Source organism: Tyto alba, unplaced genomic scaffold (genome assembly GCF_018691265.1).
Source record: "Tyto alba isolate M040663 unplaced genomic scaffold, T.alba_DEE_v4.0 Super-Scaffold_42, whole genome shotgun sequence".
Taxonomy (NCBI): domain Eukaryota; kingdom Metazoa; phylum Chordata; class Aves; order Strigiformes; family Tytonidae; genus Tyto; species Tyto alba.
Genome location: NW_024881318.1, coordinates 26,658,409 through 26,676,786, shown reverse-complemented (window position 1 = coordinate 26,676,786; position 18,378 = coordinate 26,658,409). Strand labels below are relative to the sequence as shown.

General features: G+C 34.0%; 1 protein-coding gene across 1 annotated transcript in view; it reads right to left on the bottom strand.

The window, feature by feature from the left end:
* CWC27 (CWC27 spliceosome associated cyclophilin) overlaps positions 1-18,378 on the bottom strand; it is a 116,891-nt gene that overhangs the window by 15,943 nt on the left and 82,570 nt on the right. Inside the window, exons 11-13 of the mRNA XM_033009153.2 lie at positions 17,674-17,771; positions 4,742-4,851; positions 1,845-1,948 (exon numbers count right to left, since the gene is read on the bottom strand). Coding sequence (XP_032865044.1) covers positions 1,845-1,948; positions 4,742-4,851; positions 17,674-17,771 — 312 coding nt within the window. The remainder of the gene's footprint in view (positions 1-1,844; positions 1,949-4,741; positions 4,852-17,673; positions 17,772-18,378) is intronic.

Below are 18,378 nucleotides of genomic sequence, written 5' to 3'. Positions count from 1 at the left end.
TAAGATGAAAGTAAACTACACTAATGCCTACAAAGAAACACTGAAAAAATAAATGCGCTCATTACATGCTGCTTATGTAAAAATGCTGTTATATAAACTGTAAGAATTATACACAAAGTGCTGTACTACTGGTGTTACTCCCTCTGCCGGTACATGTGCCTGAAGCTTTCTGCAAATCTTAGAATTTCCCTTGTGAGGACTCAGTGTCATTCAGTTTTCACTTTTCAGAGAGAAGGTGTGAAGGTGTGTTTGCAGAACCTGTGCAGCTTTATCTTCCTAAATTAAAATATATGCAATGATTTATTATTTATATCACACAAACAATAAAGGAAATGTTATCTAAGAGAAATCTAAAATTTTAGACTCATCAACACAACTGGTCTCGGAATTTACAATTCAGCTTACCTCTCATGACCTATAATTTTTTTTTAATTATTTTTATGCAATGTAGCTTCAAATAGTCTTAAGATATTCTGATTCAACATATTAAAAAAATAAACATTTTAATAATACAGCTTACTGTAACTTGATGTGTAACTTACAGATAGTTGAAGAATTTCATTTATCAATAAGTGGAAAAAGTGAAAAAAAAAAAAGTGATGTAAAAAACATTTTTCCTTCCATATATTATCTTCATTTACAGTCTTTTTTGGTGCCTTTGGTGTCTTTTCTCACTTCGGTATGCACATCTTTTTCATTTGCAGAATGACGATAAAAATAACTAAGTTATTTTGACAGTCTGCATTTCCTACTAATGCTACCTGTCTTCTCATCTGAGAAAATCTTCATTAACATGGTTCTCTTATACTTTTGTTTGAGTCCTCTCAAAACAGATGTGGTACACTTTAATCACATTTAGTTACATCATTTATTTTCTATTTAAAAAAGGTGTCCAATGTACATGTTCCTACATTTTACTTTTTCTCCCTTACTGTAATTCAATTTTTTTTTAGTTCTAGTTACTCATGCTAGTTTGGAGATTTTGGGGCAGGTATCCTACTGGTTTTCCTCTACCAAGGGAGCCCTTAGGAAGATCATAAGGGTACACCTGACATATTTTCACTTAAAAATTTTAAGTTACCTAAGATACATAAATACTAGTTGTCTAAAAACACTTGCCAAGAACTTTGTTAAAGTTTCTGTTTTAGTGGTAGTTTTGCTGTAGATGTGATGGCTTATGCATAAAACTATGGAAAAAGTTGTAGACCGACAGCCTATTCTATTAGACCAGCTATATTGTTCACCTTATTAAAAAAAGATGACCTGTCCTTACAAAACATTTTTACTATGTTTATTTACTTTTTCTCTAGTCATTTTATGCAGATACTTTTAGTATCATGCAACAGCTTGCAGTCTAAGGACTTCAGGATCACACGTCAAATCACATTGATTTTGATCCTCTCCCTTAACTAAGGTGGGTTCTTTGCATGGAAGATGAACATGAGACAACACAGTACAAGTTGCTTCCCTGACTGGAAGTTGTTTAGGTCATAAATTCTGCAGTGCTTTATCAATTCCAGTGCTACCCTGCCTCCTTGGGGTCACTCTACAGCTCAGATGAGTCTATCAGTCTATCTTCATCTCATCCATCAGTCTTTAAAATACTTACCGCCCCCAACACACTTTTAGTAGGACTTACAACTACATAAAACAAAATATATTCTACTCTCCAGCCTTATTTTCCAGAGTCCTAAACCAGTACATTTTAGGTAACTCCTGTTGTAGCAGCTGTCTTCACATTTGGTGTTTCTGATACTTACTAAATTTACGCTTAACAGTGAAACTATCTTAGTGCAGTAGGATTTCCAGCAGTAAACACAGAAATCCAAATCCAAAAAACTCACCATCCTTCGTCATTATCTACTTCAGGTTCAGAAATCTCATTTTCAGGAGTTTCTTCAATTGCCTGGGTTAACTTTGATTTAAACCGGTCCAACAGTGCCAGTGTCTGAAATTAAATACACGGTTTTAGAGACGTTATGTATATTTATACACAACAACAGGTATATACAGCGTCTTTAACCTATTACTATTTTGAGAAATAGTGCAAGTGAGAGAGTGAGAGGCAGTGGGGGGTGGGAGGGGCAGGGGTGTCAAGAGAGCAAGATTGCATTGTGAGCACCCATCCAGAGAACAAGCGAGAGCAGGCAAGCAATGTTCAAACAGCAAAAGGCAGCTGGGAGGGTGCCCCACAGGTGTGAGAGCGCACCTGTCTGGCCATCTAGTGAAATCCAAATGCATATTTAAGGAACAAAAACTTGTGTCTACTTACAGAATAATACAGCTGACTAAACAATACTGACTGCTGACGATGAGTTTACTGTTTGAACCTTTAACTTTCTTCTTGTAAAGCAATCCATTGTATAAACTACAAATCATTCAAGCTTTGATGACCCAGTTTGATATTTATATACTTCACATTGCTACCTTTTAAATTATGTACTGACAATGACAAAAATTCAAAGCTTTTGACTCAAACACAATGAACCACCTTAACTAATTACAGATACACATTCTTATGCTGCATACATTAAGCTCATACTGCTTTATATTTGGTATTTTATTCTCCAGCTGACATTGCCTGGTCTTTCAGCTACAACGAAGTCACTAAGTATCAGGTGACACATGAAGATTGTACCAGAGGTCTTGTTTCTGATTGTCTGGAATTAGATTTTGATTATACAAGAATTGTGTGCCTGTGCCTTGTGATGGGAGAGTGGGCTCTTCAAAAAAAGGGCAGACCATAAGAATAATTCACAGAGCCCACAGCTTATTTCTTGCTGATATTTGAGACGTTCCTGAAAAGGAAAGCATCGGAGAATAAGCACTTGACTGAATTTAAGTGGGAGGCTACATCTGATCTGTAGGTGATAGGCTGGCCACCTATGTTGTAAAACACCTCTGTATGGCTGTTTAGTTTTGTTTGGTCAAGTTTTTAAAATTTAAAATAATAAAAACTAAACAAGAATAGAAAACAGAAATAGGAAATACCATAAGTGTTCACTGGAATCAAATTTCCTTCTGGGAGCAATCTTAATTTTAGGAGTTTCCTGGCTTTTGAATTCTTTCAAAAACATATTTTAGTACTGCCAAAGGCAGGTTTTGGAGGGTTTTTTTTTGCATTATTTTCCTTATTTTCTGTTAAATCTTCTGTTTAAGATGGGAGAGAGGAAAATTTCAAAGACAGCTGGACCTGAAAATCATTCAGGTTCTACAGCTTTCCATATTATTGCAAACAAACCCCATACTTGCAACATCTGAGACAACAAATCTCTGCCTAGGCTGTCAGAAGAAAACAAACTAACCCTTTTTACATGAAATTGTGACCCACCAAACCACATTCCTTGTGTCTTGTCTAATTTTCTCTTGTGTCAGCATTCCTGTGAATAGACCTGGTGATAGAAATAATTTCAAAATATCTTAGAATGCCTTTTTGCAGTGAGTGATTAGATGCCATACTGTGGATCAAATAACTTTACAAACTGATCCTTGTAGAATTATAAAGTTAGGATTTTCAATACCTAGCACTGTAAGGAGACACATACCTTTCCCTCTCTTCTTTAATTCCTGTACAGAGGATGGAAAATGGTATTGTGCTGTATGACAATGTAGGAGGGATGCAAGGCTAGAAGAGGCTCTCCACAAGTGAAATGGACTATAAGAACTTGATTAATTATTATTGAATAGTTCCCAGCAGGGTTACATAAATAAAAATTAAGATCTAATAAAATATACATCCCTGTCATCTCATTTTCCTTTCTTATGATACCCAGGATGGGGCTGATAGAAATTCCACAGAAGTGGTTTTAAGTCCCTCGATCCACATTACCAACAGAGCTTTAGTATACTTTGATTCAAGGTTAATGGGCTTTTGAATGTACAAAGTTTCCATAAACGTCTTAGTTGACAGCTAAATCAGCTTGCTGCATGTATAAAGGTTTGCCAACCTCTGCTTTGAAGTTATTAAGCCTCAAGTTTCCAACCTCCTAGCTTCAACAGTTGAATGTGAACATCTTCGTAGCTGAACTGACATGCACTTATAAACCAATGTGTTTGATGTGCTGCACAGATTTTAAGGCAATGGTGTTTCCCACTTCACAGGCAGTTTCATATATTTAACAGATTCAAACTTTCCTATTTTAGAGAAAACAAATATTTATGTCAAGCTTTACTTTGATCATATTTGCACACTAAAGTCTACATACATCCTAACCAATTTTGAAAAATAATTTTCATTGTATTTAAAAAGGGTTTTCTTCTTACAGGACAGATAAAAACTATTTCTGTTCATTTCGTGACACCAAAAGGCATGGATTAATTTCATCTCTTTAAAGCATACTTTAAAAAGTTAAAAAACCCAGCTTGGACAGATGCCAAGTATGCAGACTTCTGCCCCAATGTTATCTTATGGCAAGACACAGAGCCAAGGAAAGCACTGTATAGAAATGCAAACTCTTCTAATGTAATCAAGGATACCTCCTCATGGGTAGCATTTCCTTTTGGAAGATTGTAATGACTAAACTGATAGCACTTTCAAATATACACTGAAACTTCACTTACCTGTCTACCTGGTAAATCAAAATAGGGGATTGAAGAGTACATATTTATTTTTACAAATAATAAGATTCTTTTAATGGAAAAGGAAATATAATGGATTTTAAAACGTTATACACAAATGAAGAGAGATACATTTTCAGAAGTTTTTCTGGAATTTTTTTTCCCCAGGTTGTCAAACTATTACCTGATCTTCACGAGAAACCCCTTTCTTTGGCTGCTGCTTCCGCTTGTCTTCATATTTTCTCTTCTCCTGAAGATATTCTTCAACAACACTGTTTGGAGCAGGTTCCTCCTCTGAATAAGGAAACATACTTGGTTAAATTAAATTTTGTTTTATGATTTAGTATAATTTTGGAGGTCGTTTGTGACTTCTGAAATACTGAGCAAAACAGTTCCATAAAATGTTTCAGTTCTACTGCTTTCTCAGCAAGTAGAATGATTTGCTACTTGTTGAAATGAAAAACACAGCACTGTAGTGGGCAGACGAGTCCAAAAATTTTTGTTACAATTTTATTTTACTACAGAGCCAGGAAAGAAGGGTAACAGAAATAAAAGCTCCCATGTTAAGAGGAGAATTGAAAATTGTTGAAATTCCTTTAACAGGTTTACCTTCATTTCTGAAGATCTTCCTCGGAGCAGCCAAACTACTATGTATATTAATATTCTTTGACTATTTGTTACAGAGTAGACAAATATTGCCTATAGACAAAATTTGCTTTCCTTTTTTGTAGGCTGAAGCAGCCAGAAATCAAAATCTTGATCTTGCGATAGGGAAAAAACCCGTAACATTTTTACTTTAAAGAGTCCATCTTGTCAATTAGGAAAAAACCTCTCTAGTAACAAAGTAATATCTGGACTAGTCAACAGCTACTCTTCTTTGTCGTTTTTTAACAGTTTGTTCTCTGCAGAATTCCACTGTCATAACAGATTAATAATTTAACAGGACAAAACTGCATTTGAAAATTAATCAACACCATCTTTTCGCATTTTCTTCCTCTTGAATAACATTAAGACATTCCACATACCCATTTATTATACTCTAAATTTATTTACACATATTTACAAGATTGTTATTACTGATAAGGAACAGAAGAATAAAACATACATATGGTCATTGCAAATGGTTAACTGAAAATATATAGAGAGGAAATTGTTTCAAGAAATTTCAGGATATACAGCCTGATGAACTGTATATCTAAATCAAACCCTGAAATAGTTTCTTTTAGACGACTGCTGATAACTATACAGAGAAAATTTCCGATTCCAAACCAAATTTATCTCTCAACTAAAGCTTCCTATAAAGTTTATAAACGTAGCATTTCATAATAAGAGGAAATAAATTTGTAATTGAATATCTATGTATAAAATATTTGTTTATATGTTTTCAACAAATAAAATCTTTAACTTCCTTTTCATCCTAATATACTAATTGCAGGTATGTATTTAAAGAATAGTAGGGAAAAAGATCAAGCCTACATAATGCCATTCAGAGCTGGTTTGTTCCTATTGTCTAGCTGACATGTTGGATATAATGAAGAAGAGAGGAATACAGGTACCACCAAGATAAAGAAAGAAAAAGCCATCTTCTAGAATGATCAGAAAAGATAAATGTATATACACAGACATTTAGGGTTGATAAACAGCTGAATGAATGAAATAAAATCTTCCATAACAGTCTCATGCTGCATAATATCAGATGAACTGAAGAGAATAACAAAGTGCAGTATAAAACTACAAATCATACTGGCTCAGTTCCATCTTTCTCCCTATTACCTCAGTCTCTTCTACTAATAAAAGCTCCTATTCTTAACCCAAGACCAACCCCTTCTGAAGACAAAACCACTAGTTTTTGCATAAATGCATGTATCAAATCAAACTTGTTGACTATGTAGAAACATCATACTGCCTTTTTTTTGACTGATACTTAGCCTCTAGATTAACTTGAACAAAAAACCACCTCTTTTCTCACAGAAAACAACTTTCAGGTGAATTTACCTAAATAGGTACTCTGAAATTACCCAGCGATAAGTATAATTATCCATCTATGACAAGCAAAAGAACTGTGAATAGTATTCTTGAAAACTGATGAAAATGCCAGCCATAACCATTTAAACCTGTGATATAAACTTCAATACACACATGCTCAATTTAAAGAAGATGTGATCCTTAGCTATACATGTCTTTTGACTATGATTTTAGTTTAATCTAGTGCAGCTCAAATATAATTCTCATACAAATAGGTTAAAGTCCCCTGTAGTCGTGTGTCTATGTATTTTTATCACACTCATGTAATAGTCACTTACTGTTAACACAAATAATTTAAATTTCAGTTTAAGCCTTCTCTTGAGATTACTGTTTTCTTGGGTCTTTACCTGTCAGGGTTTCTCTAAACCTTAACTTCATTCTCTGCCTCCCAGGAAAGCCTCTTCACAAGTCAGACAAAAGATAATCAGATCCACCTGAACTAAATTCAGAGTGAGTCAACCAAAACAGTTATGCACTTGTAAACATCATATTTCTGCACCTTTCATTAAAATGACTTAGATATGCTTCTATTTTCCATGAAGTCTTACAACCTATTACTCCACATTAAAAGCAAGTAATACAACAGGAAGGATCCCTAAGTCAATGGGTTTCTAAGATATTTAAAAACTTTTGAAAACTCCAATCATTTCAAAACCACAAACAGTGTCTACTTTTAAAAATAATTAAAATATTCAGTTTTGATAAGTAGCAATTCTTTGATAAAAATATTTCATGTCCGCATGAATAAACTTAGGTAACTAGCAAGCAGAAGAAAACATCCGGAAGAAAGATTTGTTGGTGGGAAGAAACCTTTCAAAATGTAAAAACCCTTTTAAAATGTAAAAATAGGTTCCTGGCTACTACTTCATATCTCCCTGTCAGCATCCCAGAGCCTCTCCAAATCTTTTGCAATAGAGATGGAAAAAGAGGAACGACAGCACTATATGATTGGACTTGACCTTCACATCAAGCTTGACCAACTTAGGTCCAGTTTGCTGATCTAGCAAATGTACAAGGGTCATTACATTGGTATTAAAATATTTGAGCTCCAAACTCCTTAATCTAAGAGGACTTATTCAGATAAAAATTAATGAAATATGATGCGGATGCACAGCAGTGAAATAACAACTATATGCCTTATTTTAAGTACTGCAGGATGCAGAAGATGCTAGTTTAAGTTACAGGGATCCTGCACACTTGTGCCCTAAAGGCATCTCATCACAAAGTGTAAATAGCAGAACAATTTTTTTTTTCCTTAGTTTGAACAAGTTGTTGTGTACATTGTCAGTAAGGAAGGTGAGGAAAAAAAGAAAAAGACAGTATTCCTTATTGAAAATACACTTCATCCTACTTTTAACAGAATTTGTATGTACTTTGCTATTTGCCTCAGCCAGCTTGAGTTACTGCCAAGAGATCCTTCATCTTATGGTGACAAAAAACTTTAGCATTTAAGTAATTTATTTTCTTCCCGATATATTCTTCTATCCTGAAATATTCCTTTAAGGAGAAACAGATGCCAACCTGATGGTTAGTAATCTAATCTAAAACTGGTTTTGAGACATGGTTTCCAATGATAGCCTGAAACTAAGGAGGAGATTCAGAAGTCTTTAAAACAAAAAGGAATAGGTTGATTTTAAAAAAATACAGAAGGGTTTATGTTCCTTACACTTAAATTGGGAACAGTTCAAATGATGTCAGTTTTTAGCTACAAAACTGCATCAGCAAAACAGAGACAGAACTTGATGCAAGGGTGCTGAACTGAACTGAATGGCAGTCTGGATGGTTTTGGATCAACTCCTAAATAGGAACTGGAGCAAAAGAGAAAGTCTGATACTTGAAAGCTTAATTTGTATAGCACCTGGTAAATGTAATAGCATAATAACCACTCAACAAAAGTTGCATCAGACATACTCTTTTTTCAAAACTGCAACTGAATTTTATCTTCCATTTTATGAAAACCAGGAAGTATGAGTTCTAGGCCTGCTGACTGTGGTAGATCATAAACGTACAATCAGTGCTTACACTCACATTCATACTGGCTTTAATAACTGGGCTTCATTTCTAGCATTGCAGGTGGGATAGCTTTGGCTTAGCAAGTATACCAACTGTGGTACAGATAAGGTACAATTTGAGACAAATGCCTTTCTGACAGTATGAATATAATTTTCCACAGTACAAACATTGTTATTTTATCATTTTGTTATTTGTACCAGTCTTGACAAACCTTGTAATAATGACCGTCCTTGTAATAAAGGAGGCAGAATCTCTATAAAATATAGGGATTTTCTTTCCTTTTTAAGAGATAATGAAGCTGTGAGCAGTTTGGTTTGCTGAAAGTATTACCAGAAACACACTAATCTTCAGAAGGGCAGAAACAATAGCTATTGTGACAGAGAAAAATACATGCTGTTTCTGAAGACTTAATGTCACTATAAAAGCGAAAGAGCCTACAGTGCTGACAAGGATCAATTAAAGAATTTTGGTTTATGTTTCTTCTTTGATGAGGTACAGCTAGCATGAAGATTTTTACATAAATAGACTTAAGTATTTTACATTACAAAACATTCCTGATATGCTGAACTTCACAAAACTAATCCCATTAACTCCTGTAGTGCACTTTGCATGTATGATCACAAGTTCATTCAGAAACATGGTAAGACAACAAGGAAAGTGTACAAATAAATCTGTATTAACAGGCACCTCAGTTTATTTAGCAGGTTTTATGTATGTTTTAAATGTGTTGAACCAATTAATTTTTGTCACTATCTCAAATGCATTCTTTAGCAACTCAGATGACACGTTTCATATGATAAAAGACCTACTGGACAGAAACTTCAAGGAATGTATGATACAGCTAGACTAGATACCAAAGCAGAAAACAGAGAACTGAAAAACCCTGGCCCGCTCCTTGTTTGAAATGAAGTAAGTTACGACTGAATGTTTTTGTGCATTAAAATAAGAGACCTAAAACATATTCCTGCATTTGTGCAGTACATAACACTTCCATCTATTCATCAATATTTGGTTTATACTGCATTCTTTTGGAATTAGAGATAAGCAGTACTGAGTTTAATAAACTTAATGAGATTCAAATCTTGAAAAGAAAAACTATTTTTTGTTCCAAAGGAAATAAAATCCTTATGAATTACAAAAGAAATTCTGATATGCCTTAATATTTCATAAAATAAAATGGAATTCCTATCAGAAGTGACAGATGAAGAACATAATGCCACTTTCTATAATTAAGATTTAAGATAGATAACACACTTCTTCCAGAATCCAGAAAAAATTTTTCTTCTAGCAATACTGTGTCTATGAAAATAAAATTATTAATTTACTATAACGTAGTATAAAAACGAATATACCAGAAAACACAATATGAAATAAACTTATGCTTGAAAGAATTTATAACATATAATAATATTTTGTATATTTTTGTTTAGGACTAATTCTACTTCTGGTTTTCTTCGCACCTTTAACTTCTATTTAATAACTGTTACCATAGCTCTGGCCTAAGTTCCTGAGGAGCCCCTCTTTGCTTACGACTTAGGTAAGAGTGAGGAAATATTTACTAACTGTGAATAACTGAATAGATTTGCTTACAGAATGAGCTTCCAGGTTTGGACTGATTACTGAATTTTCAGTTTGCTACAGTTAAAAACCCAACTATTCTAGATCAAACTTACTATTAGCCAACTCAAATAATACAATCTCAGAAATAATTCCTAGAGTTTCAAAACATTTATTTGAAAGAGCAGATCCCACTGACTTATAAAGCAGTGTAAACTTTAATATGCAACAGTGGAAGTTTCTAGTGAGTCTTTTTTGAACTTTGGTAGCTTTTAGGCACAGTCCCAGTCTCAAATGCGGTTAATTTTCTAGTATCAGTTGATTTTCTGCACATGCTTAAGATTGCTATTAAAATCAAGGCTGGTTTACAGTGAGGTTTTTGTCTTCTCTTCTTTTGCAGACAGAGAGACAAGAGGAAAAAGCATTCACTTTAGCAGGGAGGAGGCTGAATAGGCGTGCTGAATAGGGTATTATTTTATGAGATTAAATGAGAAGAAAAATGTAAATAGTAGAAGAAAAGGTAAAGGCTTGCAGAAGTGACATGCTCAAGATGCATATTTTGATACAATGCAGCTATAACGTATATACTGCTAAATCTTCATACTTAATGTATTTATGCTGCCTAGTTCCCAAAGTACCAAAATTTGTATTTTGTTGTTTTCACGATGTTCTCAAGAGTGCACAATTCTGTTGGTCTCAGACTTCAAGCAAGCATCTTACCATGTGAGACAGGACTTAAATCTTTAAGTGCCATTGGCATTACCAAACTTGGTAATAAAACAATCTTAAATTGGCATCCTCGCTAGATTTTAAGTTTTCTAAAAACTTCAATCATTTGATTACCATACCACAATTAAAAGCAAAGTAGAAAATACTTCATGCCTCCATAGAAGCCTTACACTTAAATGCTGTTTTCTACATTAGCTGTTAGGCTTCTCTGCTCAGGTAGAATTTTGAAGCTTTTCTGTTATCTCATGTCTGACAATTAAATCTCATCATCCACAGTTTAGCAGTTTACAAAAATGTTCTAACAAGAAAAACTAAAATACCACTTCTTAAATATTACTGATATTTAAAACCAACATACAGTTAAACAAGTGGGCAGATGGTATTTGTCCAAAGCAAATTTCACTGAAGTATATTCACAAGTTTACACTACACAATTTGAAAAGTGTATCTTTTAAAAAATATTTGATTAAGTACTTCAAAATGCTGAAGTAATTCAGCACTCAAATTATAGTGTTTGGTGTAATTTCTGGCATCACTACAGCAAATGTCACATAAAAGAAAAACATCTTATTTAAAGTAAGGTCTTGACAGCAGTCTGGCATAGTCAAAAATCTTATTCACAAATTGGAAGGCTGGTTATAATCAAACATGTATGGAGTGAATTAGTTCTTTTCTCTGTCCGCTTGAAACAATGTAAACACTTAAATTTTCACCCCCAGTTCCTCTAATCTCTGAATACAGAAAAAAATATTAGGTAGGCATAATATGTAATATGAGCAATTTGAAGTAGTGATACTAGATGTGATACCAATACTAACAAAGATCTGGCAGAGGATGTAAAATAGATGTGTTGTGCTGCCACTCATTCACTAGCATTCTCCCAGAATCAGCCCTGATCCTACAAAAATTCCAGTATGACCTAAGCCTTATTCTCGAAGCTCTGTGGTCTTCAGTGAATTTCTTCTGCTAAGTTTTGGCTGGGATGCAGTGTTTATTAATCAAGCACAGAATCATATTAATGCAGTTACATAGCCTCTGAACTAGCATTTTTTCCTAATGTAGCCAGCTCAGAGCATAGGCAGACACTGTGGAAATGTCTGCACCAACGGCATAGACATACCTGATACAGCATGACACAACTCACTCTCCATTCCACATTCCCCAAGAGGATAGGCAGAGAACAATGGAAAAATCTCCTGCTACATACACATTATTTTCCTGATAATAGTCTGTTTTAAATACATGCAATTTCTTATATGTAAACTAATGTAGAATATGTAAATTGTTATATGTTTAGCAGACTGTCTTGCATGTTGACAGATCTATTGCACTGATGAAAATTCAGGCTAGTAAACAAAAAATGAATAAGTGAACTAAGTGAGATATAATAAATGCTTTCAACTTTGGGGCAAAATTACTTTCTCAGGTACAACACTTTTACTGCTGCTAGATTTCATTATACTAAAACTAAAGTGTTTCTAAAGTCTCTTCTGTTATTCTTGATTTATACATGGCTGTTTCACAGTAAAGGTATCCTTCAATCCTTTCACTCACTGTCTTTAAATACTTCAGATTCCACCTTTCCATTCCAGTCCCTAAGTAAGTTAGAAATATCTTCAATTATCTCCTAATAAGTCAGTTCACCTGGCCTGCTAGATTTTTTGTTTTGTTTTGTTTTTGTGCATTTGTATCCAATTATTCAATCTTTTTTTGTGGTATAATACTTGGAAATGAGAGCAATAAGACTCTAAAAGCGTGCTTTTACAGTTAATGCCTTTGTAGCAATGATCACACAATCACTGCCACATCACAATGTAAATTCATGTTCAGTTTGTTTTCTAGAACAAACCTCATACATCTTTCACTATTATAGCTTTCTCAATTTATTTATTTTATGAGTTTGTATGTGAAATTATTTTTCCTTAATACTAAGGAAATAACCTTTTAACATCCCAACATGACTCTCAATTTATTTCAAATGACATTTTCCACATCTTTTCTTCCCTCCCCCAACATAGTACTTCCTGTACTAGACTCTAGTATTTAATGACATTTACTTTTGTTTCCTGATGATTAATAAATTCATAGTTTTCTAATAGTATTTTTCCAGTGGTGTTAAGATCCAGTGTAAACACTGAAACCTGTTTCAATTTTGGTAACACAGCAACACTAAAGTACCGTACAGTAAGGTGACATTACACAGTCCAAAGTGAAGTTTAAGATATACCACCATGCTCATTTTATAAAAAACTTACAAATATTTACAACTTTAAGTGTTTTCATAATATTATTAAGAAAGTTTAGAGGCTCAATAAAATTATGCTTCTTGAACTACTACTACAGCATTGCTACAAGACAGAAGTATTAATAGGTTAGCAGTGACAAGCTGTTACTTAATCCTTCTAACATATTCTAAATTGTAATCTGTATCTTCTTCAAAGCTGATGCTTCAGAACTGAAATGTTCCAACAGACTGTAGAGAAAAAATACAAGTATCTGGCTAGAGTGAAAATGGAAACTTCAGAAAACTGGTTTTAGCTCCATACTAACCATGACAAAAATAAAAGCTTTGTCATAAGTTCAGACAAACAGAGACAAGCATTTTAAAAATTAGGAAGTTAGGTCTGGATCGCTTTTATGTCTCTGGGTCACCTCTAGCTGTAAGGCCGAAATTCACAGAAAACAGGAAAACTTTGGCTATCTCAACATTACCCAACAATATAATGAAACAGGAGTAAAACTGCTATACTGAGGCCCTGATAACAAACGCTATGTATTTTGGGAGCTCTTCTATTTCAGACTACCAGTTGGAGCTCATCAGGTGTGCTCCTGGAATGCATTCTTCCAGCATGGCTTCATCTAAAAGTGCACATCTGGTCTGCAGTAAAACAATAATGTAGATGTAACCTTTTACTTAAAATTTCTATTAAAATTTCAACCTTCCCCAGATATTCTTGAAGTCTGCAAGTTCTTTTATCTCTACCAGAAATGAACCTATCATGCAACTGTACTTGTTCTTTCCATACAGATGAGAAATTTTGTGCAATTCAAATGACCACAAATTGATATGCTTGTGAAGGACATCTGGAGAACAAATTCTAAAATGCAATGAGTAGAATCCAGAAATGAAAACTGACCACTTTAAACAATACTAACAAACTTTTTATAAGCCTTAGTAACTAATCAGAAAGTTGGCATTATAGGAAGAGATATTTAGCAAGTGGCAGTTGATGCTGCCAGGATTTTGATACTTTTTGACATTAGCTGGAGTTGAGACAAAGGAGACCAACAGGAAGACTTAGATAGTTTCATCACCTAGTTATTTTTGTATTACAAACAATTTAAGCACGTTATATAATCATCAAGTGTTAATGTTTGAGAATGTTAGGTCGAATCTGGTGTAGCTGATACTTTGATACATTTTATTTGCTTTTAAATAAAAAAAAAAAAACCTTCTATTTTCCCGAAAAATCAAAAACGTATTTCTAGAATCTTAGTTTTTCCTGCCTGTCACAAATGTGGTCCCAGTATACCAACGCACAGAATATGCTATTGCTATTCTTGATTCTGTAAACACACAAAACTTCCTTACTAAGCAAATTCAGACAGTAAATTTATTTACTAAATTGGGCAGACCTACAACCAAGCCTTTATTTTAACTGCTTGATTTAAAGACTCACAGTGATGGTAAATACAGTGTTTTTGGTAATGCTTCAACCTAACTACTATCACCATTAACAAGATTCTTAGTTTCTTCTCTCATTCAAAACCTCCTTCCAGGCCACATCTTACCTTTCTTTTGATTAATTTGTGCATCACAGAATCCTGAAAAACAGAACAGCTAAGCCCGTCGCTCCCAAAAGGTAGGATCAACCTTTTCTACATCAGTCCTAAAAAGTATTTGCCTAACCTGCTATTGAAAAGTTCCACTTTGTAGGTCAACTATTCCAATATTTATCTTTAGGAAGTTTTCCCTAACATTTAACCTAAAGCTCTTTAACTGCAATTGAAGCCTATTATCTCCAGTCCTCTCCACAGGGATTACATTGAATAATTTCCTCTCCATGCTAGCCTTTAACATTCTTGATGATCATTAATATGTCTCCTTTCACAAAGCCATCTTTTCTCTAAACTAAACAGCCCCAGTTCTTAGAAGCTTCGAATATTATGCTTTCCAGGTCATCAGTCCCCTTTGTTGCTCTCCTCTGTGCTCCCTTAAGATTTCTCGTACCATTTTTTCCAGTGTAATCACAAAAACTGGGCAAAGGATTCAGGCTGAAGACCTGCTCAGGCTGAAAAGAAAACAAGTCTGTCCATTTTATGAGTTTCCATTTTAGTCTTTTTCAATAACGTGGCCCTATTAACTTGCTCTCAGCTTTCTACTTATTATGTTGTCTAGATTTTCAGCTGCCTAAGTGTTAATTAATATCCTGTATTTGTACAACTCGTAATTTGTGAGAGACATACAAACCACTTACTATAATAATATTTTTTTCCCCCCTCAGATCTCTCAAGGTAAACATTTACCTTCTTTACCTTGACCTAGCTTTTAACTGACTCGGTTTAGCAACCCAGCACAAAACTATCCTACCAAAGAGAAAAAGGAACACTGTTCTTCCAATTTAAACTGAATCAGATCAGTAAAAGCTCCAATATGGATTAGTGAAAGGGAAAAGAGTGAGCTCCTTGGTTCTTCACTCCAACAACTGCATATGAAAATGCAACCTTAAAATGTAAGTTTGCATTTTTATTTTTCATTTCATCTTCCCCTTCCTGTCCCATATATTCTTCTAGTTTGCAAATTTAACAAAGGTAAGCTATTATTTTCTCCAGATCTCTAATAAACAGGTTCCTAGGAATCCTGATTTCCTGTTTGATTACGAACAATTCTCCTACAGCATTTTGTTAATGTTTTCTTAATGTCTCTGGGATTGCTTTAGCCAACTCCCTATTATGCTTCTGTGAAAGACACCAAGTTCAAATTATTTTAATGCACCTAATTTATCTAAGTAATCTAGTTGCTTGTTCTGTACTGAAAGCTTCCTTATATGTCACGGATCATATGTAATCATATGATCAAGGTTGACTGCTATGCTAAAGACAGAATGAAAACAAGCATTCAAGCTTATTTTTTCTTTGTTTAGCTGAAGACAACCCTCCACTTGCTCATTTGTCTCCTGTTACTGTATTTTCATTAATCATGTTGCCCTTCACCATATGCATCTAATGTAATGTCTTTTTAATTTTGTCTTAAATTATAGAGCATGGTTATTTTCAGAATTTTTAGTTAGTACTCCAAGAATTTGTTGAATAGGTTCTTTCCTGAAATATATCTTTCTCAACAGGTACTGGAACAGACCCCTTTCTATGCTCTGACTGGTATCACAAAAAGGGAAATCAAGATTATTCAAAATTATTTTCACCATTAGCTGTTACCGGCAGATTTTCAACAGGTTTATCTCTTACCTCCTATTCATTTTGAAAAAAGTAAAAAAATCCAACAACCCTGGTATAGAAGATCCCTTTCCTTGAAAAAAAGTTATTCTTCAAAACTGTACCGCAGCAATAACTATGAGTATTGCCCAACTATTACTTTAGTCTGTCACTGTAAAGGTGGATTTATGCAAATTACTTTGCAATAAATCCTCTGACTTAACTGGCACCAGAACAGGGTTAATGTTCAAGTGACAGTATTACAATTGCCATACATAGCACTATTAAATATAATTTAGTATATGTAAAGGACTATTCTTTACTTTTTCTACACTTCTACTTGCAGTTCTTTTTTCACATGGTCAGTGACAGCATTTATTATCTTGCCAATGAGACTGTATATTCATTCAGTGATGGATCATGAGTCCTAGAACATTTTCGGAACCACCAGTTTGCAAAATCTGGTGCCAGATTTCATATCCAAGTTCAAGATACTGTATTTTTTATTTTGCCAAACTGGCTGCTGATCAAGCTCACCTGTTATTCAAGAGAGTGTATGAGCTTTTCTAAAAAGTATGTTTTACTTTCTACCACACTTCTAAATTGTGCGTCATCTGGAAGTTTTTCTGAATAATTTTATATTTTCTTCAAGATTTCTCATCATATTGAGAACTAGACCAAGAATCCACTCCAGAATCATGTTTAGCAACTTCAGAGTGCTTAAAAAACAGCCCTTTTTTTTTTTCCTTCAGTTCAGCTAATAAAGGGTGTTACATCCACCTGCACTAAAATACACACCTTACATACTACTATAAATTTAGTAATTTATGCACATTTAGAAAGAAATAGAATACAAAATTTGTCTGACAAAGAAGTGGGCATCTAAAGAAGCCATTTTGCTAAGGTTTATGGAAAATAAACGTGGAACTGACTTTCTGAATTTGAGGTCCATGAGTGTCATAAGATGCATAAAAGTTTGAAGTCAGTAGCTTTGAGCTCAAAGCTAACCATCTCCATTTAAGTACCTCTCCAAGTTGGAAAATCAAGAAGCCTTTCCAAGTCAGAGATCAGAACAGATATGTCCCCACCAAAGAACTCAATCATATGACATGATATTTCAAATCCAGAAACTTGCACAACTATAGAGATGTAACTAAAGAGTATTTGGAAGGATAGTTTATTTATATACTGGCATCCTTACATCCATTCTTAAGGAAAACTAATTTTCTTGGAAAAAAATACCTACATTTCAACAATATACTGTTCACATTTATGGACAAAACACACGACTACTAAATAACTTTAAAACTGGAACGTTAACTGGAGATCTACAGAACATCTGCTATAATATACTCTTACCTTCCTTTTCTTTGGGTTTTAAAGCTCTTTCTTCTTTTTTCTGCTTTGCTTCTAGCAACTCACGTTTCAGCTGTCGCGCTTCTTTCCGTAGCTCCTCACTGCAAAGAGAAAAGTATTTATAAGGATTTGTTCTTCTGAGCATGTAAAGCCACTCAAGAGAAACAGAATCAAAGTTAATGGGCAATAAATCTCCGATATAAAGAAAGAGGAGGTATTGACTCATTGATGCTTGGAACATGGCTTAAAAATCAATTAGAACCTAATAAAGTTCAGATTTTCCTTAGGACAGACGACAAAAGTACTTAACAGATGACTCATTTTAAGACCCTATTAGAAATAAGTTAAGGATGTGAATAAGAAAACAAAGAAACCCCATCTGTATTTTTAATTTAACATTGTAATATTTAACCATGAGAGCCACTCAAAGAGAACTTGAAACAGAGGCACTGTCAAATAAATATTACATGTGTTACAAACTTCTGTTTACGGAAGTAATAAATCATAGCATCCTGTACTTCTTAGATGGACAGACAATGTAGTTGTTGAGTGACAAAGACATAATACATACATAAGCATAAATTATTACATACGAAAATTAATTTCATTTTACAAAAAAATTATCAGGTGATAACGCTAGGAAGAAGAAACCAAAATTTGCAAGTCATTGTGCCAATATCAGATGAAATATCTGCCTTCACAGAATCC